Source organism: Ictidomys tridecemlineatus, chromosome 2 (genome assembly GCF_052094955.1).
Source record: "Ictidomys tridecemlineatus isolate mIctTri1 chromosome 2, mIctTri1.hap1, whole genome shotgun sequence".
Classification (NCBI taxonomy): domain Eukaryota; kingdom Metazoa; phylum Chordata; class Mammalia; order Rodentia; family Sciuridae; genus Ictidomys; species Ictidomys tridecemlineatus.
This window is the reverse complement of record NC_135478.1, coordinates 93,724,723-93,746,491: the sequence shown is the minus strand read 5'-3', so window position 1 is coordinate 93,746,491 and position 21,769 is coordinate 93,724,723. Positions and strand designations below refer to the sequence as shown.

Below are 21,769 nucleotides of genomic sequence, written 5' to 3'. Positions count from 1 at the left end.
AGTCCCAGGTCATGGCTCCCAGCCAGCCCTCTCCCACGGCCTCCGAGGCCCAAGCACCCCAGGATGTTAGCCTCAGCCCACTTGGGGACAGATGGCCCCCTGTCCCCAGAAGGAGGCCCACCTGGCCCAGTGGCTGGTTAGCAGGGCCACCGTGTCTGGCCTGGGTCAGCGGTCATGTAGCTGGAGAGCCGCTTCCGAGGCTCCGACAGGCTCCCAGGGGAGGAGGATGGCCAGGCCTGTGCCGGTTCCTGACTCCAGCCTCCCATTTGGCCCCACAGAGACCAACCCTCGCAGGGCCTTGGGGGACCACAGAGGAGAGCCTAGGTCCCCTGAAGAGAGATCGTCATCCCTGCCCAGCCTCTGTTGTCAACCCCAGCCTTCGATGCCTGGCCCAGGTTCGGCCACAGCTGTGGTGGGGACCTGAGGGCCTCAGACCCATGCAGGCCTGGCCACCAGGTGTGGTGTCCACCCCAAGGGCTTTATTTCTCTTTTGCAGAGAGAGGATTCCGACGCCTCCCGACAGGGGTCAGCCTGCTCCCCAGCTATAGTACCAAGGTGGCAGGCAGGTGGCAGTGTGGGCTCCCTGTCCCTCTTCCTCCGCACACACCAGTCCCCTGCAGGAGTCCAGATGGGTCAGGCCCAGCTGGCCACACCAGCTGCCGGGGGTTGGCTCCTCCCTCATTGTGGTGCCTCTGGGACCCCATGGCATCTCCCTCCGCTGCAGTCAGAGCTGTGTGGGGACAGACTAGAGGCCAGCCACGGGGCATCTCTATCTGCCTTCTCTGAAGGACGGTGGCCCAACCCACCACAGGGTGTGTTGGCAGGACAGGGAGTGATCTGGTGCCACCTGGTTGACGGCTATCTCCCAGCTGCATCCAGCCGGAGGCCATTCCACCCCCCCACCCCCGCTGGACTCTTCCTCACTCCATCTTTAAAATGCAGACTTATGCAGTTCCCCTCACCTTGGTCTCCCAGGAAAACTCCTAGGCACACTTCAAAACCCAATAGGGCATTATGTCCTTGAACTCACGTCCTCTCAGTACAGGGCAGGCTGTGCCCATCACACCAGGCAGAACCCCCCGGGGTGGAGTAGAGCTCATCTCTTCCCCTCCTGACCCTGTATTTTGCTCCAAACCTCTTGCAACCTCCAAACAACAGAAAATTAGTAAGTGCTTCATAGAGGACAGCTGTGGGCAAATGTCACCGTATTCTAGGACATTGGGAAGTTGGCAGAAATGAGATTCCTGCTCCACATGGACGGTAGGGAACCTCAGGTCTGGAGCGGGGCTGGGGGGTTGTCTGGAGCCCCCTCTATGACGGTGGGTGTGATGCCCAAGATTGGAGCTAGACCCTCACCTGGGACCTGGCCTCTGCATCTGTTGGGGGTGACACTGAAGCTGGCTGTCAGCAGGATAGGGGTGAACTTGCTTCCTGCCCCCCCGGGAGTATGGTCCCCGAGAAACTGGGTGGGGCCAGGGGAGAGTTGACCCAGGGACACCTGGCTTCCCCTTCCCTACCCCAGCGGTGCCGGAGGGTCTCAGACACAGTAGAGGAAGCCCCTTGGGGTTTGCACGTTTTATTCCGATGATCAATTGACTTCTTAAGTTATCTGTCAATCAGGGAGGTACCTTGGGACACGCTGTCTGCATAGATATATAAAAATACATCGGTCGCTTGGCTTGCCTCCAGGTGCCCCTCCTGGCTCCTGGAGGGGGGGATGCTGCAGCCCCAGAGGCCCTTCCCCTCCACTCCTGGGGGTTCCCAGGGGAGCAGCAGCCAGCCAGCCGCCCAGCCACTGGGTGCCTTCAGGTCTGGGGGAGGAAGGTTCAGGGGGACATCTCAGTGACCACAGCAGGGGCCTCTGGGATATGGGCTCAGTGACCCAGGCGTGGTCCCATGCCACCTGAGGCATCCCAGGGAGCCGGAGCAGAACACGCATGGCTGGGCTCCTGGCTTTCAGAATCACGTGGTCAGCTGGAGCCTCGCCAGGAATGGACAAGGCCCACAGTTTCTCCTTAAGCAGACAGCAACGCTCCAGCCTGGAGTCCAGACTGGCCTGGGTAGGGCTCAGGACGTTCCCAGGAGCTTGAAGCCTCCCCCTGGCACCTGGCAGATGGCTTTGAGGTCCCAAAGTCCCAGCGCTGAGGGCGTTGGTGGTGTGCCAGGTGCTGGCAGGAGTCTCCCTGCAGTGAGGCTCAGGGTGTGGAGGCTAAAGGCCTCCTTGGCAGGCATGGCCCTGGACTGTCCACACTGGCAGCCACAGGACCCTGGATGGCAGCGGCTCAAGGCACACTCCAGGGCACCCCGCCCCACAGAACCAGCACCAGCCTCGGCCTTAGCGCTGGCCTCTGCTACCTCCGGCTCAATGGCCTCCAGAGCTGGTACTGGGCTGGGCCCAGCCCTCTGGTCTCAGGGCCACTGGCCACTTGGGCTGCACCGCTGAGAGGCCCATGTTGGAAAGCGCCCTCTCCAGGGGAGGGGCGGGCGTGGGTGGCACCTATGTGCCCTCACACAGCCCCAGAGTGATGCCTGCGCGGCCAGGGACACCTCTGTGCCCCGCAAGGACAGCCAGGTGGCCCCTCCCTCCCTCCCTGGAGGGGCCTCCACGTGCTCCTGCGTGGCTGGAGGGGTCGCGGCCCGGGCCGGGCCGGTGCGGGGCGCGGGCTGCCGGCGGCCTAGGGCGCTGGCGGGGCGCAGAGCCGCAGCTGCACGCTGGCAGTGAAGGAGCGGCGCGCGCGGCCCAGGCTGCAGCGCAGGGTGGTGCGGAAGGAGCTGCGCGCGCGCTTGGGGAAGATGATGGTGGTGCTGCGGAAGCGCAGGGCGCGCGGGCGTGGCTCCAGGGTCAGCTGGCTGCGGTAGCTGCGCCACGTGCAGTTGGGCGCCGCCACGATGGTCTCGCTGTAGGCCGTGACCGTGGGCACCGGCGCGTAGAACACCTTGTCGCGGAAGCGCCTCTCGGAGGAGAACTGGACCTCAGAGCTGCAGCTGGGGGCGGGAGGGAGGCGTGAGCCAGGAGGCGGCCCCCGCGTCCCCCACCCAAGGACCCCTGGACCGGCCAGGCCGAGGTCAGGAGAAGGTCACAGGCACGCCGAGGGGCTGCCCCAGGAGGGGACAACCCAGCGCCACACACGAGCCTGCGTGGATCCTGGACTGGCATGAACCCGCGTGATTGGGGCTGAGGATAGAATTCGAGGACACTGGACTTACTGGTTTTGACAACAAAGCTGTTGTCATGGGGGAGTGTCCCTGAATAGGGGTCGTATTCAGGGTTACAGGGCAAGGTGGGACCTGCCCTCTCTCATGCCTCTGGAAGAAGGGAGGCAGGAAGACACCCAATCTGGGGCCTGCTGGGCACTGAGCGAGGTGTTCGCACAACTTCCAATGAGTTTATCAAAGATGTCCCAGAAGGTCCCCTGGGGCCCCCAGAGGAGTGACAGCCTCATGACTGACCCGAGCCCCAGTTGCCCTTCTAGACATCTTGGAATTGAGCCAGAAGCACAGGCTCCAGGAGGGGCCATGGGCTGGGGGCAGCACCCAGAGGGAGGGGCCTGCAAAACCCCAGGCTGACCTGGACCCACCCCGGCCAGGGCCAGCGCCCCTGCCCCACCAGGCTGTGACCCACTCACCAGATTTCATGCGTGGGCTCTGGGTCCACCTTGATGCTCTCCCCAAAGAACACCGGCAGCATCCGGGGCCTCATCTCGGGGGCCGGGGGGTTCTGCAGGGGGGCAGAGGGCTGCGGGAGGTTCATGGGCAGGGGCCGCACAGCCCCGTGGCTGGACCTCAGCTCCCTGCTGGGCACAGTCTGGCCACCTGACCCCTTCCAGCCTGGCTTGGTCTGGAAGCTGCATTGTGGGCTCTGTCGAGAAGTCACACCCACCTGGACCTACCCTTCAGCCTGCACCCCATTCCTGGACATCTCAGAAAGGGGACACTGCCACCCAGGCCCCAGCAAGCCCCAGTACCAGGCTCAGAGGCCTGCAGGACGGGAACAACAACTCTTGGGCGCCCTGTGGGTGACACCCTATGAGGACCGGGAACAGTGTTCCTCGGAGACCAAGTGTCCCTGGTTCCACCTGAGGCTGCAGCAGGCTCCAGAGGGGTAGGGACCCCACTGAATAGGTGTCTGGGCTTCCTCTGCCGGGGAAGACTCAGGGGATCCCCCAGCACTCAGATAGGCACAGGAGACCAGTGGGAAGTCTTGGGCAGTGACGCCCTGGTTTTGCCTACCCAGCATCCACCTCTCCCAGAAAGAGCCTGTGTCTTCCCCAGGACCAGGTTAGCTTTAGCCATGGCCAGTGGCCCATGTGTGACCAATGAGAGGGCTACCTAGGTTTTCTGCCAGAGAAGACCCCAAGTGATGAAGCAGACAGAGGGTGAATGACCAACTTGCCCCCATCGGAGAATGAAGCAACACCAAGAAGAACTGAAATCAAAGACGGTGAAATATTTAGTCTTGCCCACATGTGTGGTTGCCTGGATCAAACCATGCCCGAAGCTGCACATCCTGCCCCAAATTGATTCTTAAAATATAGACCCTGTGCCTGCCGCCCAACATGAAGCCAAACTGTCTCCTTCCCTGTTCTTTCCACTTGAAGGGGTCTTCACCAGACTCAGACTCAGGGCCTCCTTTCCCCTCCCACACTGTTCCCCAAGAACCCTGTCCATTCGTTGCTGGGAGTCCTCCATGACGCTGCCTCGTTCCCACTTTTATGGATCAGTGACACCATGGTCAGCTGCGACTGGCCTCACCTCATCGCATGGGAGCCCGGGAGTGTGGACTCAGCAGAGTTGGTCCTCCTTATGACAGCTGGCCCCTGGGGACTGGCTGTCCCCTGCCCTTGGTGTGGGAAGAACCTTCCGGGGGAGGAAACTCTCTTGCCCCAGGACGGGTCAGCCACAAGCCCACTAGCAAGCAGCCTCTCGGCCCTGGGCGCGGCATGCTACAGACACGGGGGACACTGCCACAGCGGCCACTGCCCGCGCCTGCCCCTGTCACAAGCCAGCCAGGGCCAGGTTTACATGCACTTAGTCCTGGGTTTGCTGCAGTCTGCCCCCCCACACCCCATGGCCGCCCCCACGGGCAGGGAGTGGCATCTCTTTCCCACACGGGCAGTGTCCAGCACAGGGTAAAGACAAGACACCATCCCTGCATGAAGAGGGGACACCAGGCCACGGGCACCCTGTTCCTCCAGGCTTCTGCCTTCCTGACTAGTGCCCACCCCGGGGCTATAGAGGCCGACGGGTCACCACGGCTCCCATTAAGTCAGGGCCCAGCCACGGCTATAAGGTGGGAGCCATGGCCTCCCCGCTGCGGGGCATTGCACAAACTCGCTGGGCACCTGCTGCGTGCCGGGGCCTGTGTGGTGGTCCCATGTGGCCCCAGAAGAGGGGCAGGGGCCAGGCTGGCATGGGGCGTGAACGGGGTTCAGAGGCGTTGGAGGTGCAGGCGGAGCCACGGCTCCCTGGGCCTCGCTGCGGATTCCCCCACAGACGGTCACACCATGGTCAGCTGCGACCGGCCGTTCCCAAGCCTCTGGTGCCTCTGGTGCGGCTGCAGCAGGCTGGGTGAGGACAGCCACCTCCCGCCGGCCGGGTCTCCCCCACCGGCTGCCAGGCCGGCAGACAAGGCTCGATTCACAGGCTGGGCCCGGGGCCGAGCTCTGAGCGCCGCCTTCCAAGGGGCCCCGCTGGAAAAACATCTGGGACCTGCCCACACCGGAGGCTGCCATCAAGATACGAGAAGCCGGTGAAAACCGGGCGCAGGCTGGGGGCCCGGCTGGCCAGACGGCTCCCGAAGTCCTCGCTCAGGACTCCAGGGACCGTCCCCAAGAGGAGAAGGGCAGACACGGGGCCTCGGGGGAGTGTGCGTTGAGCGGCCCATCAGCTGGGCCCCTGGACCCGCCCGGCCAGCAGGCAGAGTGGACCAGGAAGGCACACTGAGGCCCCAACAGGACAGGACACCCCTCAGGGATGGTCACGGTCCCTTGGAGCGTGGAGTTGGGCCCACACAGGGTGGGGACGCACCCCCGGGCTGCCTGCTGGGCCCTGCTCCCTGGCTGTGGCACTAAAGCTCCTGGACAGGCCCAGCCCGGCCCCTGCCCAGGCGCCCTGTCCGCAGCCAGGTTATTCTGTCCTGAAGAGAATCTGCTGAGCTCCTTGGCTGTCACCCACTGAGCGGGGCTTGGTCATTCACGACGGGAGGCAGTGCCATCGTGAGGACCCACAGTGGCACTGAGGGGCTGTGCGAGAGGCATGGGGCCCAGACTGGCCAGCTCCCTGGTGGGTCTGCATCCCAGGGCAGCACTGGGTGCAGGGACAGGGAGGAACAAATGGCCAGCAGCCAGATGCTGGCCCCTCTCCCCTCCCCCAGTGCCACCTTCCTGCCTCCACCCCCACTGTCCCCTGAAGGGACCCCTGCAGCTGGCTGAGACCCTGGTCCCAGCTGCCTGCTCCAGGCTGGGCCAGCCAGGCCTGCCCTCCCGCTGGGCACCAGGAGAGTGTGAGGCCCCAGGGAGGTCAGAAAGGGAGCGGGCCCCAGGGACATGGCTGAAGGCCAGTGCCCTGGCCTGGTGACTTGGGTACCCTCCCGCAGCCCAGGACAAGAGCGCAGGTGGCTGGGAGTCCAAGCACACGCAGGGCTGTGGAGCTTTAGCCCAGCCGCTGTGCCCAGGCCGTGGGCCACAGCCAGCAGGGGACATGACTAGGCCACAAAATGACAGCCCTGCCTGGCCAGAGGTCCTGGCCTCACCCAAGCCACATGCAGCCTCGGCAAGGGCTCGAGTGGCCTTGCTCAGGCAGGATGGCTTCGTGGCTGCAGGGATCAACGGTGACATGCTTGGCATGCTGTGAAAGGTATTTGTTTTGGGGGGTGGGGTAACCCCTGAGCCGCGTCCCCAGCCCTATTTCTTGAATTTTATTTAGAGACAGGCTTGGTGCACCTACAGGCCAAGGATGGCCAGCGGCCACTAGGAGCCAGGACATGCGTGGGACACCTGCTCCATTGCAGCCCTCAGGAGCTTGGCCCTGCCGCCCGAGTCAGACCTGGTGGCCTCGGGAGCCATGAGCATGGGGCACTCTGTGGCAGCAGCTGGGGCAGCAGGATGGGCACCCGCAGGGTCTGCGGCCAGAGGTGGGCCACCAGCCCAGGGCCCCAGGGTCACCTTCTGGGTCAAAGGGCTTGGGCGGAGTCTCCCTGAAGACTCAGAGCAGGGCCATTTCCAGAGGTAAGGGAGTGGCCGGGCGGCTGCAAGACCACAGCCATTTCCCGCACCAAAGAAAGTGCGCGTCACCTGCTGCCACCAAGGGGAACGGTGGCACCTCAGCACCCTGCGGTTCAGATACGGCCCAGATGTGTCGCTGGTTCAGGGATCACCCCCAGCCAGGAGGCCGGGAGGACTGACCACACCTGCCCGGAGAGTCAGGCCAGGCCCTGTCAGTGACATCGTTCCCATGACAGTGGCTCCTGCCCACATCCTCGTCCCAGGGCACCCACAAGGTGTGACCTGTCGGTCTTCTTTTCACACTAAAGCCACCGATAAAACCGAGCTTCAGACAGGAGAGCCTGCTGCAGGGAGCTGGACGGTCAGGGACGCGGCTGACCTCCTGAAGGACGCCAGTTCCCCGGAGAAGAAGCTGAAAGGAGGCGTCAGTGTCCGTTCTCCTCCCCTCCGTCTTCACAGTGTCCCTTCCTGCAAATGGCTCCTCCCACCTGGGTCCAATACACCTGGTTCTCTTCCCCCTGAGCAGGCTCCAACACCTGCGCTGGCCAGGACCCCCCTGTGAGCCTACTGGGGCCACAGGGCAAGCTGATTCCTGTCGTCTTAGTTTTCCTATCCACCTGTCCATCCATCCACCCACCCACCCAATCATCCACCCACTATCCATCTATCCACCCACCCATGCATCCATTTGTCCATCCATCCATCCATCCATCCACCCACCCATCCATCCACCTATCCACCCACCTATCCACCCGTCCACCCATCCATCCACCCGTCCATTCGTCCATCCATCCATCCACCCACCCACCCATCTGTCCATTCACCTGTTAATCTGTCCATTCTATCTGTCCATTCATCTGCTCACCCATCTATCCACCCATCCATCCCTTTATCTGTCTTCCCATCTGCATTCATTTGTCCACTCATGGGCCATCCTGTTTTGGTTTAGATGTGAGGTGACCCCCCCCCCAAGGCTCGTTGTGAGACAGGGCAAGAATGTTCAGAGGTGACATGACCGGGGGGTGGGAGCCTTAACCTAATCCGTGGGTGTCCCTCTGGTACGGCTACCTGGGCAGTACCTGTGGGCAGGCAGGGTGTGGCTGGAGGAAGGGGTCACTGCAGGTGCCTGTGGATCTCATGTTCTGTCCCTGGTGAGCACAGCTCTCCCTGCTTCCTGGTGCCACGTCCTGAGCTGCTCCCCCCACCCCCACCACGATGTCCTGCCTCACCCAGGCCACAGCAGTGGAGCTGTCCACCATGGACAGAGCCTCTGACACCGTGAGCCCGGATCAACGTTTCCTCCTCTGCTCTGTCCTGGTCAGGCCTCTTGGTCACAGGGAGGCAGAGCTCACTGGCACCTCTGACCTCCCACCCGGCCCTGACCCCCGTTCCCTCGGCCTCTCTTGTCACGCCTGGCCTGGCCATCGCAGGCCACAAATGGATGGATGAGGGGACCCAGGGGTCCTGAGTGTGACAGCCAGGCTCCAAGTGATGGCTGAGAGATCTTCAAGGGTGGGGAGGGCGCCAGCCCCGCCAGCTTTCCCCCTAGTCTGACCCACAGGTCGCTCTCTATGGCGGGGATGGGGACAGCCAACGCCTCGTCCTCTGGGGAACCCTCAGTGTACCCCTGAGGAGAGAGGGTTGGGAAAGAACGCCGTGTGCACAGGAGCACCCGGTGACACCAGGCCACCAGCAGCCGGAGGAACCCAAGGTGAAAGGACTCTCACCTCCGAGTCGGAGAGGGGGTCACAGCTCACCTGTCACCTCCAGGGTGTGTCGGTGCTTGGCTGCCTCGGGGAAGCTGTGCACCCCAGAGAGCTCAAGGCCAGATCCCAAGCGCCACCTGCAGACTCCCCGAGGACGGTAAGACAAGACGGGCCAATTCCCAAAGTGCTCGCGTGGATGTGGGGAGACGGGCATCGGCCCCACGGTCCTCCCAGCTCCTCAGCCAGCCTGGCGCCCGGAGCTCTGCAGGCAGGTCGCAGCAGGTGGGGAGGACAGGGACGCTCACTCCGTCTGGGATTCCAGCACCTGTCTGTGGGTGCTGTGCCCCATGCCTGGCCGGCTGGACATCAGTAATCCAAACGCAGCTGGTAGACACCCTGGGTCCAGCTCTGTGTCCTGGGCACGCAGTGCTCAGCCCCAGGTGCCCTGCACCAGCGCCCCCCAGGGGTGGGGGCTGCTGATACTTTTTAAAAGAGAACAGTCACCGCACAAAGTGACCTGCGGGGGTTTTGATTTCAGCCTCGGCTCAACCTGGAGGTCTCCCACCCCCTGAAGCTCAGCTCCAGCCGCCCGGCCTCCTGGCCATTGTCCTGCACCGAGACGCACTCCAGTCCCGTCCCAACCCACTGTGGAGTTTAGTCAAGTGTCCCTGCCCTGGCCGCCTGCCCAAACTGTGGCACCTGACCCAGTTTCTGTCACAGGGATGCAAGTCACTCCACCTGACCCCGCGTAGAAGGCCAGTTCCTGAGGGCAGAGACCTCGAATGCCTGTGCACTGCCATGTCCCCGAGCCTTGCAGGGCTCACTGAGGTGCTGGTGGGACACAGGACTGGCCCCAGGTCTCTGGTTTGGGAGTCATCAGGAAGGTGCCCATCTGTGCTCCCAGCATGAGCAGAAAAATGTACTCTACGAGGGAAGGAGCCCCTTATCCCCAGCCTGGTCCCTAATGCCATCTATGTCCTGGGGACAATCTGGAAGCTCTGGATCAGCAGGGGACTGTCCAGAGGGCAAGTCCAGCTTATCAAAACAATGTAGGGGCAGGGCAAGGTAGTGCCTGTCATCCCAGGGGCTCAGGAGGCTAAGGCAGGAGGATCGTGAGTTCAAAGCCAGCCTCAGCAACTTATCCAGGCCCTAAGCAACCAAGCGAGACCCTGTCTCTGAATAAAATATATAAAGGTCAGAGGTGTGGCTCGGTGGTCAGGTGCCCCTGGGTCAGTCCCTGGTACCAGAAAACAAACAAAGGAACAGAGTGGGAAAACTGGTGAAATGAAGCTCTGTCAACTTTAACAGGCGCGTCCAGCACCTTTTTGAAGCAGTGGACCAGCTGCTGAGGACCTTAGTGGCCAGGACAGCAGCTCCCCTGTCCAGGGTGTGGGCCACCAGCTTGGATCAGGCAGGCAGTGCCGGTAACCAGATGTCAGCCCAGGGTCCAGGAGATGCGGAGGAACCTGGCCGGCTCACCACCTCCTCCCTGGGCACCTGGGACAGTTCACAGGGACACACAGTTCACAGGGACACAGGGCGGTCTCAGTGCCTTCCTCCTCAGGGGGAACCCGGCAACACATAGTCTGCCCACATCTGCGCCTGGGAGGGCCTGGGAGCCACCAGCGAGCGGGGTGCTACTGAGCACCCGATCAGCAACTCCAGTGACCAGGAGGTGGGGGCCCCATGGTTGGGCACAGGGTGGTGGGTGGGGCCACATCTGCTGGGGCGCTCCGAGGCTGAGGGGGTTGCCCATGGCAACCACTTCCTCTCTTTTTATTAAATGCAACTTCTCAAACCTGTAGGTGCATTGGTCTTTCTATTGAGAAATTTTAAGAGGTAATTAATTAGCTACACCTTTTAAAGGCAGGGGGACCTCGAGGCACAGGGGTGGACCCTGAAGTCAGGCTCCCGGGTGGCTCCAGCCCAGCACAGCCTTCTGTGAAGTTCTGCAAGTTTCTCACTTTTTCTGTGCCTCAGGGTCCCCTCTGGAAAAACGGGAACAAAAGGAGTGAGTCCACTCCCAGGAATGCTGAGAAGGTTCCGGAGATGATGCAGGTCCAGGGTTGGGGACAGCACCTGGCCTGGAGCAAGGGCTGCCCAATTGCTAGGGTTCATTATTGGTACAGAAGGGGCCCCAGGCTTTAATTTGCAGTCAAAAGACCAGGGCAGTGCCGCTCCACACCTGGCATCTGGTTTAGCAAGAAAAGGAAAAAATAGAATCCAACAGAACGGCCAGGCAAGCAAGCCCGTGGGCTGGGCCTGGAAGGCAGAGGGAGCAGAAGGCCCTGGGGAGAGGGTGCCTGGGTCACACCAGGCATCACGGAGAAGGCCCACCTCTGTCCCCTCCTCATGGAAGACACCACAGGGACTTATCCCCACACATGCAGCCCGAATCCCCGCTGAGTGATGTGCCAAGGCTGAAGCGGGACTGTGGGACAGTGGCCCGTGGGACAGCAAGACCGAGCTCCCTGCAAAGAGCCCCATCCCTTCATCAACTCCGGGAGATCCCCAGTGCCCCTTCTACCCCAGCCCCCACAAAGACAGGACAAAGTTCAAGTTCACTGCACGACTCTGGTTCCCAAACGGTGAGCACATTGAAGTCACTGGAGGGATTTTTAAAATCCCACTGTGGGAGCTGTGCCCTACATCAGTGCAACCAGGATGCCTGGGAGTGGGCGGGGGGGCTGAGTCTACTTTAAAGACCCCCCTTGGGGGCCACTCAGCGAAAGAGCAAGAGAGGCCAGTGAAGTGCCCGCTGCCAGGGAGAGGCCTGGTGGGGTACCAGGTCAGCATTCCGGGCCAGCAGAGTGGAGCGGTGCTACTACCCACCCTGCCGAACAGAGGTTGGAGGTGACAGATGGCACCCCTGAGCACTGGACTGGCAGCAACCTCCCCTCCCTTTGGCTGGCCATTTTCTCAAGTTGTGTTGGTGCCTGCTCTGCCGGCTCTGCCCGCAATGTCCCAGCAATCCAGTTTGGGTCCAGCCGCCAAGCTGGGTCCCTACTGGCCCGGCGGGAAGCTAAGCTGGGTCTGGCAGGAGCCGGACCTGGGCCTGCCGACCTGGGGCTCCAGCCTACCCCCGGGGGCCCCAGCTCCACGTCAACACCTCAGCCTCCCGGGAAGGAGGGTTTCTGTCTGGGTTTGGTTAGAAAAAAAAGGTTCGCGCTGGCACTGCCCGGTCCACAGGGAGCCCAGGCAGGGGCAGGGATGTTCTGCATCCTGGGCGTCCGGCTGAGCCCATCCCAGGCTGCCAACTTCGGGACCCTTTCCCCTGACGTTGGAGGGAGGCCCGCGAGGGAGCAGGTCTGGGGTCAGGCTGGATCACCCCACCCGGGCCCCTGTCCCCACCTGCGGCGCTGGGCAGCGGCCAGGCACTGCGCTTGGGAGGGAGGAAGCCGGTCCCGCCCCCTCGCCCACCCGGCGCGAGGGCGCGTCCTTACCGCTCCGGCCTCGCTGGCTCCGGGGGGCTCCGAGGAGGCGCCCCCCGCGCGGGCGTCGAGGATGCCGGGCGCCAGCGCGTAGAAGGGCGGGCTGGGGCTGGGGCTGGGGGGCAGCCCGGAGTCGGGGCTGTCCAGCAGGCCCTCGTGGCTCTGCTCCCTCGGGCTGCCCTCCATGCCCCGCAGATGCAGGTGGCCCACCATGTCCGGGGCGCGGGGCGCGGGCCGCGGCTCCTCGGGCTCCTCCAGCGCGCCCGGCTCAGGCCTGGCGCCCCGCGGCCCGCGCTGCCGCGCCCCGGCCTCGCCTGGCCGCGCTCCCGCCGGCCCTGCCCCGCCGCCCGCCGCCCGCACCGGCCCGCGCCGCCTTTTCTAGGCGCCGCCTCCGCCCGCCTCGCCCCGCCCCGGCCGCGCTGGCCTCCCCGACCGCGCCTCCGGGCCGCCGGCACCCGCGGCGCCAGCGCCGACCTGGGGGTCCCGGGCGTCCAGCGGAAGGCGAGGCTGGGGCTGGAGCCCCACGGGGCCCCTCGGGGTCGCCCGTCTCCCCCGAAGTCCAGTGACAGATCCGCAGGAGCTTCTCCATTTTGGAGGATCTGCAATTCACAGGGGTGGACACGCATCCTCGGAGGAGACCTGTTCCGAGCTCCTCTCCTCCCCACACCTAGCTGCCCACCGCCCCTAACTGGTGCTTCGGGTCGTCTGGACACGGAGGCAAACCCCTGGGCCTTGGGCTGGAAGCGGGAGGACCCCCGAGGTTGGGCACACCGGCTGGAAGCCTCCGCCCACGGCTGCCCTGGCCGCTCATGCATCTCTTCTCCAAGCACCCTTACTGACAAGGGTGTTGCTGATGTGGCCCCTTCCTTCTGTGCTCAAGAGTATGACACTTCCCTGTCCTCTTTTTTCCCTAACAGATGGCTGGCGGGGGTCCTGGCAGGCCCCTCCCCTCCCTGTCCCTGCCCAGAGGGTCCAGCCTGTGTGTGGGGGGGCCGGCAGGAGGCTGCAGATGGCTTTAACAAGTAGAGGTTGGGGGAGGAGGGAGATCACTATTGTGGCACAGAGTGTAGAGGAGGGGGACAGAAGTGTGGGCTGTCACATCAGTTCCATTCCCCCATGTCTCCCCAGGCCTGGCCAAATCTGGGGACAGGTCTCAGTCCACTGGGCCCTGCCCTCATGGAGCACCCAGTCTGACACACCAGGAATCAGAGGTCAGGGGTTTACCGAAGGCGCTGCTCGGAAGATTAATCAGAGGGACAGTTTCCTGCCGGGGGTTCAGGGAAGGCTTGTTGGAGGTGACACTTCAATATGGCACTTGAGCAGCCAAGCAGAGAGGACCTTCCAGGGGCAGGAAACTGCTGGTCAGGCCCTGCAGCAGAGAGAGCGGATGCCCTCAGGGGCCAGGGGGGTGGGAGGGGGGCTGGCTCTGTCAGACAAGTCTTCCCTAGAATTGGTAACTCCCTACTGTGGGACAGTGGACAAGGACCCTTCCAGCAGCAACAGTCCCCAAGGCAGGGTGAGGGTGAGGCCATGGCCAGGTCTTCCCACCTGCAGTTAGCATGCGGACATCTGTCTGTCCCCGAGGGTCCTCGTTCCTTTTGACTTCCAACTCTCTGTGGTGAGGCCCTGTGGTCCCCACGGTGCTCTCTGGCCCCCGGGCAGTGCCTTTCTTGCTCAGGTATGCACACCTGGCAGGGTCGTCCACCTACCAGGAGCGCCCTGGTGACTGCGCCTGCTTGGGGCTCCCGGTGGTCCACACGCCGCTCCCCCTGCGAGGGCTGCCTCGTGGGAGTGCCGTGTGTGGGGCACCCACCCCTGGTGGGAGAGGCAGGACCGCGCCTCAAACGCCAGACGCCTGGTTGGCAGCGCACAGGGTGACTTGAGTGACGGTGACCTCTGACCTATGGGGATGCCCGCTGCAGGCCGGGGCTGCAGTGATTGACAGCCAACACTGTAGACGCTTCTCTTTCCCCAGTTGCTGGACGGTCTGCAAATGTCAAAGGGGGAGAAAAGGCCGAAATTTCCATAAATTCGCTTGTGCCTGGGGCTAGCCGGGGGTGGGAGGCTCGTGGCGCTCTCAGAGGACCATGGTGGGGGCCTGGGGGGACGGAACCTCGGCAGTGTGAGGCCACAGGGACGGGGGTCTCTCAAGATCTGAGCGCCAAGCCGCACAGGTGCTGGAGGGGCTGGAGGAGCAGCCCACACAGGTGCTGGAGGGGCTGGAGGAGCAGCCCAGGGGGAGGCCTGGGGCTGACGGAGGACTTTGGGCCTCACCTGCCGGGCGGCACCTGCAGACTCCGGAATGACCTGACCGCTGGGAACGGTGACCACTTGCAACGTGGGACTGAGAGAGGAGTGTTAGGAGACACAAAAATTGACCCAAGAGGGAAGATTGTTATTAAAGAGGGGCGTGGGGTACCCCTGACAGGGTCCTGGAGGGCATGTCTCTTGCTGGAGAGAAAGAGACCCCTGTGCCGCACACCCGCGGGAAGGGAGATGTCACCTGTTGTCACAAGCACCAAGTAGGAAAAAAGAAAAAGAGATCATCCCCAAACCACGCCCAGCACCCCAGCCCCGGGGATTTCCCGGGTGAGGTCGGGGGAGCGGGGCTGAGAGGAGAAGGAGCCCGAGCAGGTGGAGGAGAGGGTATGGGAAGGGGAAGCCCCTTGTTTCTCGGTGGCCCTGAGGGCTGTCGTGGGGGGAGGGCTGGCGTTCCCACACAGCCTACAAAGGTCTCTGAGCTCACATCACTTCCCCTGAACCCAGCTGACCACCCTGACCCTGAAGCCTGCCTGTGAGTTTTATTTGTAAAAGCAGATGGAGCCCCAACCCTCAGAGAGATTGAGTGCCTTGCCTAAGGTCACACAGCTAGGAGCGCCAGGCTGGGGCGGGGGATGTCAGGGCAGGTCCTGGTCAAAAGGCCTTCCGTTTACCTGCAGAGAAACCTCTGCAGGGAGGAGGCCCACTGGGGAGGAGGCCAAAGAGCCAAGGCTGAGTTGAAAGCAAGGACCCTGCCCACGTGGCCTGTGACCTCTCTGGGCCTCTCCTCATCCCTGCCTACCGTGTGGGGGCCACTGGGCAGGGCTGGGCTGTGCACCCCCTGCTCGGCAGTTACTGGACCGTACAGGATAATCCCTCTCTTGTGGGTGGAGGCTCCGGGCGCTGTCTATACCCAAGGGATTCAGAGGGACATGCAGGGACTTGACTTGGTGTTGGAAAGTGGCCTCCAGGAGGACTTGAAGGTGGAGCAGACAGGGACGGCTGGCTTTTCCCACCAGCCCTTACGGCCACCAGAGCGTCCCATCAAGGTCCCATAACTGCTCAGCCACAATTTGGGGACTGTGTCCCCACGAGCCCTGGCCTTGGTGTCCAGCAGGAGATGTCCTGTCTGCCCCGGGGAATCGGGTGTCCCCTGGTGGCTGCTCCTGCCGGAGGGACCTCTCCACGTGCCCTTGCTCAGCCTTGTGAGCCACAGCGCTCCTGGCCGGAGGCGCCTTCAACAGTGACTTGCGGCTCCATTTTTAGTCCTCGGTCCCTGAGACCAGCCCGTCTCTGCCGGGCAGCTGGCAACTGGGACAGGGGGCAGGCTGCTTGCCGGCCTCCCGCCCTGGGACCTGGGTCCTCAGCGTTCACCCTGGCCCCTGGGCGAGAAAAGCAAAAGGAGTGAAGAGAACCCAGCGGCCCCCCGGAGTCTGGACCTGAGGTCCCCGCTGCCCCTCCTCCCAGACCTGGCGGCACAGCCGGCCCCGCCCCTCGCTGCTTCACACTCTAGGGCTTTCAGGACCTGAGCTGAAAAGGCCCTTTCTGCGGGTCCCTCCAGCCACATGAACAAAACCCCATTTATGTCCTCGGTGGGCTTAATTAAGCCAGGGCAGGGACCCAGTCGGTGACCGAGTGTCGTAAAGTCGCAGTTCTTCCCATCAGAAGGCTGCCTGCCGCGGCCGGGTGGGCCTCCAGCCAGCGGGGTGTCCTTGGGGAAGAGGGGACCCCGAACTTGGGTTGGAGGGGAAGATCGAGAAACCCAAGGCGCTTCTGCCCCAAGAATCAGTTATAACCGTGCTGACGCATCCCGCTCCCCCTGTGTGCGTGCGTGGGCACGGGCGTGTGTGCGTACAGGCGTGTGTGCATACGCGGGCACAGGCGTGTGTGTGCGTGGGCATGGGCGCCCTGTTTTGCCATTTGCCTGCTGTTGCGGAACTGTTTAAAGTTAGCTGTGGACATCGTGGCCCCCGAGTCCTTCAGCAGAGCCTCCCTGGACCCAGCACAGCCCACTAGACGGAGGGAGCCTGGTGGTCACGTGACCCGGGTCTGTGTCACATGTCCCCAGCTTTCCCAATAATGTCCTTGACAGCAGCTTTCTTCCTCACCGAGGCTCAAGCACACAATGCCTCCTTGCCATTGTCCGTCTGTCCTGGGAGAGGTCACGTGGGTCTCCTGTGTTTCCGCACCCCTTGCAAACAGAGGGGACCCTGGTGGCCCTTTCATGTCAGAGGGAAGGCGTGCACCCTCTCCATGACAATATAGGCACGTCGTCCTGGGGGCCGAGGGGCCATGCTTACGCCCATTATGAGGTTTGGGTGCCCTGGCTGCCAGCGTCCTGCCCTATAGTGCAAGCCAGGGGCCACCTGGCCCTCTTCAAGTGACCCTGTGGAAAGTGGGGGTCAGGAAGTGGCACAAGAAAGTGAGAAGATCTGGCCGCAGCTGCTGCTGTGAGTGCCAGTGTCCCCTGCCTCGGACCCAGGGTCGTGTGCCTTCAGCAGCATCCTGCAGGGTGAAGCCCCAGCCCCCTGCAGCTCCACGTGGCCCTGTCCCGCGCTCCCTGTCCTCTAAGAGACCTGGTGGCTGCTTTGTCCTTCCCGAGGGGCTGGGGCTGGAGTTCCAGCCAGGCCTCCCGCAGGGCATTGATGACCCGGGTTTGTGGCTTCCCAGGTTAGATTTAGGATGAGGCCTTTGGCGGGGTCCTGGGGAGCCTCACGTCGGGGGTCTGCCATCCTGGCCGAGCTAAGGGTGGTCACGTGGTGGAGGTGGCACTCACCACGGGTGTTCGTGCCTTCTGATTTATCTGTGATCTCTGGAAAGGTGTCTTGATGCCAGGGGACTTAATAGCCTGTGGCCTGACAAGTCATGGTCTCTGCGAGGGCCGGCTGGTCACAGGGACGATGACCAGCAGCTTCTCCTCTCAGCAGAGACCACAGAGTCAGCCGACCTGAGGCGTGAGAAGTCTGGTGGTCAGTAGAAGACGGTTGCTGACCACGGCCACCGCGGGTGGCAAGAGGTGGGAGGAGGGGCGTCCTTTGGGATAGTGGTTCTGGGGTGGCCACCCTGCTGTCCCACTGTTCCTCACGCTCCTTGGCTCTTCAGGGTGGCCTCCCTGCCAGGTTGGGATTCAGGCTGAGTGCCCGCGTCCTCAGAGCCGTCACAGCCGCGCCTGGCACCCGTGGAGAGGGGGTGTCCTCCAAAGAGCTCCCACCAAGAGGGATTGCAGCAGACCCAGGAGCTGGGCGGCGGTTCCGCGCTCCCTCTGAGGGAGGGGACAGTGGGACACCAGAGACACGGGGGTGCAGGCGGGCAGGAGCCCGGGGAGGACGGAGAGCACGTGTCCTTCCGACCCACGCCCGACACAGAGCTGTTTCTCAGCACCCCGGGGCCCGAGACCCAGGGAGGAGGCCGTCATCAGGGCCACTGTCCCCTCACAATCCCCAGGTGTGTCTCCAAACGTCTGGCCACAAACAAGATCGTCATCCATCCCTCGGGGAAGGCGCAAGCCCAGGCAGGGCCCTGGCACGGGCTCAGCAGGAAGTGAAGACAGCGGGCGCACACGGGACAGCAGGAGGGACACGGGGCTCCTGGCACAGGACCTGGGGCCCTGGAAGGGCAGCGCTGGGCGCCAGGAACGGTGTGGGGCGGCCAGGGACCCCAGAGGCTGCAGGTGGTCAGGCAGCGGGTTTCGTGGGGTGGCCGTGGCCTGTCCTCCCTTCAGTCAGTGTGTCAACTGAGCACCTACTGTATGCCGCCGCCCACGGGGATGTGGCCTGGGCAAGTCAGACCCGCTCCCATTCCCAGGGGGTTTCCAGTCTGGGTGGGCAGAGAGGAGAAGATGATTAACCAAGATAAGTTTAGAGAGTTCCAAATACTACACAGATAAGGGTGGGGGCCGGGTGGGATAACCAGGGTAGAGCTGCATTACAGGACAGGGGAGCCCCTTCAGCTGCCATTTTTGAACCCAGATCTGAATGGTGAAGCGGGACCAGCTCTGAGAAGAACCCAAGGAAGGGCTTTCCTGGCAGAGGAACCAGAAGGTGCAAAGGCCCTGGGGCAGGCACACAGTTGAGGAGCCCTTTAAACAGGGAAGCATTGAGGAGAGGCACAGGGAGGAGGGAGAAAGACAGGGTGGTGGGTGGGGAAGACAGCTGTCGCCTACAGCCAAGGAGGGGGTGCGTGGGGCACTGTGGAGAGAGGAGGGAGCCCAGGGCAGGTGGTGAGCCCATGTGCCCCTGCCCTCAGGAGGCTTCTGCCTGCCCCCTGCCCTGCCCCCTAGCCTGGTGTTTTCCCCAGGGTCTGTGCCTGTACTGCCTGTTCCCCAGCTGGAGCAGGGACTTCCCAAGGCCTGCGGTGGGTCTGTGCTGTTTGGTTTTGTTTCTGCTCCTCCCCTCCCCCTCTCTTCCCCTCTCCTCATCCCCCTCCTCCCCTCCCTCCTCCTCTCCCCCTCCTCCCCCTCCTCCTGTCCCTCCTCCTCCTCCTCCCCCTCCTTTTTCTCTCCCTCCTCTTCCCCCACTCCCCTCCCTCCTCCTCCCCCACTCCCCTCCCTCATCCTCCCCCACTCCCCTCCCTCCTCCCCCCTCCCCTCCCCCCTTCACGTCACTTTTTGTCATGCCTCTGTATATGGCGGACTTGTTATTTGGATGGAAGAAGGGGTGGATGGATGGAGTGAGTCTCAAATTGAACACCTCTAAAATGAGCAGTGTCCTTTAGATTTCACTCGGGTTAGGTACATCTCTTGCCTGCTCTTGGCCTCTGCTCTCTGCCATGCCAGGCAGTGCCTGAGAACATCCATCTGCCATCAGAAAGCAAGGACATCCATGGTGTGGAGCGCAGCCTTTGTGCCTGTGGGCTAAGGGACAGACACTTGCTGCCACACCACCCCGGGCGCTTCCCGCAGCACTCTGAGCTGACCTCGGCCAGACACAGGTGAGCAAGGGCAGGCAGCTGGGCGAGGCTGCTCAGGCCCCCAGGCCTCTCTCCCCCGGGCAGCACTGCCCTGCACTGCCCAGGGGGCCCTGGGGCTGGGTTTACCTGCCAGAATGGGTGGACCCAGCTCCAGGCCTGGCCACGGCCTCCCTGGGGCCCTCCCCGTCCACTGGCTGGGTGGAGCCTTCCTCAGGGAGCCCCAGATGAAGGGAGCCTGGGTCCCCAGGACTGCGCTGGGCAGTGGCCCCTGTGAACGTCAAGCCCCGGAGACCCCAGTGGTTTAGCAGCTGGTAGGGGGGCTGGAACTCATCTTGAGAAGTAGACCTGAGGTGATCAGATTCAATAAGCTGATTTTCTCTCCATTTAGCCGAGCTCAAGAGCTCTGCTGTAATTCAGAGCAGACCCAACACGACCATCTTGCATTTTCTTTTCCTTATTTTTTCCCCAACAAACTTTTCTAAGGGCAAAACTGACCTTCTTCCTTCACATTTGACTTTTTCTTTATTTTTTGGCAGATCTTTGGTTCAGAATGACCCCTCTCCCTGCACCCCCCTCCCCCCTCTCTCCCTACACCCCCTCCCCCCTCTCTCCCTGCACCCCCCTCCCCCCTCTCTCCCTGCACCCCCTCCCCCCTCTCTCCCTCCTTGTCTCTCTCTCTCTTTCTCTCTTTCTCTTCCAGAAAGTTCAAGGGCTCAAGATTTCTGTGGGTTTCTTTTAATCCTTTGAAATTCAAGCCATTATCTTTGCTGGGTTCAGATCCAGGCCAATTTCACTACCCCTGGTGACTCTGGATCAGCCCAAACCAAGTGACCTTGGGACACAGATGCTCACAATCAGCTCCACTAAGCCGAGAGGTTCCGCGTGGGTGGCTCCCTCCCATCCCCCAGGCACAGCCAGAGAGACCTCCGGCATTTGCTTTGCCACCCAAGGGGCTCAAAGAGAGGGCTGGCCCCAGGGAGCCTGGGGGAGCCCAAGGCCAGCCTGCCTCGGGAGGGCTGCTGACAGGAGCTGAGGTCAGCACCGCGGACGCTGCTGTCTTCTGGAAGGTTCCCAGGCTGCTGTTTACCCTGAGCCCCGCCATCCACCCTATTTCCTACTAGTGTTTTTCTAGCCTACTTAGTTTGGTGACATTCATGGGGGAAAACATCAGAAGGTTAGGAAGTTTTTACTCCAAACCCAAACAAAGGAAGAAAAACAGGGGCAAAGAGAAAGAAGATTAAAAAAAAAAATACCAAGCGCACTCATTAAACAAATTTCCCAGGGTCTCTTGACCTGCGAGGAAACCCGGGAGGGACCCACGTGGGCCAAGCAGAGGCTTCAGATTTTCCTTTTGTACGTTGGCCGGGTTCTGAGCCTCCTGGCCTACACAGTGTCCGGGGCCTGGGGAGGCATCTGCTCTGAAGCCACTGGACAGGAGGCCGGGCCCCCGGAGGAGCAGCGTCTCATTCCTGCCCTCCTGGCGGGGATGGTGCCTCTTGTGCCTCGACTTCCAGGAAGACCAGGCTGTTCTCCCGTCATTCCTGAATGTGCATGCCTCCGTAGGCTTGTGGGACGTCACCCAGTGATGTCGAACCAAGTGGGACCAGAACACTTATGAGCAACACCCTGGAAACCTTTGTCCATGAGATGGAAATCCAGATATCATTATAGCCGCGGGATTTCTCTGATCTATTACTTTTGTAGTCCTATCAAATTAGCAAAAAAGACATTTTGCAGCTGTGACTTGCCCTGAGGAACCCCTGTTGGCTTCCAGAGATTAGTCTTTTATTTCTTATTTTCTAAATTCAGAATGGATCCTGCTGTAACAGTATCAGTCAGCTGCAGGTGAGGTTAAGCTGCCGTAACGTGCAGCCCCCAGATCTCGGTGGCTTGCTCTCAGTACAAGACCATCACAGACTTGCTAAAGTTTTCTGCCCATCAATCATCATTCTGGAGACCCAGGTGAAGGGGCTGCTCCTCTTGGGGACAGTCTTATGGTAGAGAGAAAAGTAGGGGGCCTTGTGGTGGCTCACGGGGTTTCTGCCAGAAGTGGAATGCATATCTTTTGCTTCCATTCTATTGGCCAAAACAAGTCACATGGCCAAGCTGTGCAGAGTGAGCTGTGAGCAGGGATACACAGGGGCACGTGTGTGGGGCCCCTGCAGAAGGGCAGTGACTGCTTTGGATGAGAATTCAGTCCACCTTTATTCGGACAGTGCAACCCACCTCCCACCCTTTGGAA

At 62.2% G+C, this 21,769-nt stretch overlaps 1 protein-coding gene across 4 annotated transcripts; it reads right to left on the bottom strand.

Moving 5' to 3' along the window:
* Positions 1-1,560: 1,560 nt before the first annotated feature.
* On the bottom strand, positions 1,561-12,701 carry Rflna (refilin A). 4 transcript variants are annotated; one of them, XM_078039349.1, is made up of 3 exons: positions 12,373-12,701; positions 3,627-3,736; positions 1,561-2,985 (listed from the first exon to the last, which is right to left on the bottom strand). In XM_078039349.1, exons 1-3 carry the CDS (start codon positions 12,571-12,573, stop codon positions 2,676-2,678), a joined length of 621 nt encoding a protein of 206 aa, XP_077895475.1. In that variant the 5' UTR covers positions 12,574-12,701; the 3' UTR covers positions 1,561-2,675. The 4 variants fall into 4 exon arrangements, with proteins under 4 accessions (XP_077895475.1, XP_077895477.1, XP_077895479.1 ...); XM_078039351.1 differs by having other exon boundaries at positions 3,627-3,718; XM_078039353.1 differs by lacking the exon at positions 12,373-12,701 and adding an exon at positions 8,981-10,893 and having other exon boundaries at positions 3,627-3,718.
* Positions 12,702-21,769: the final 9,068 nt, after the last annotated feature.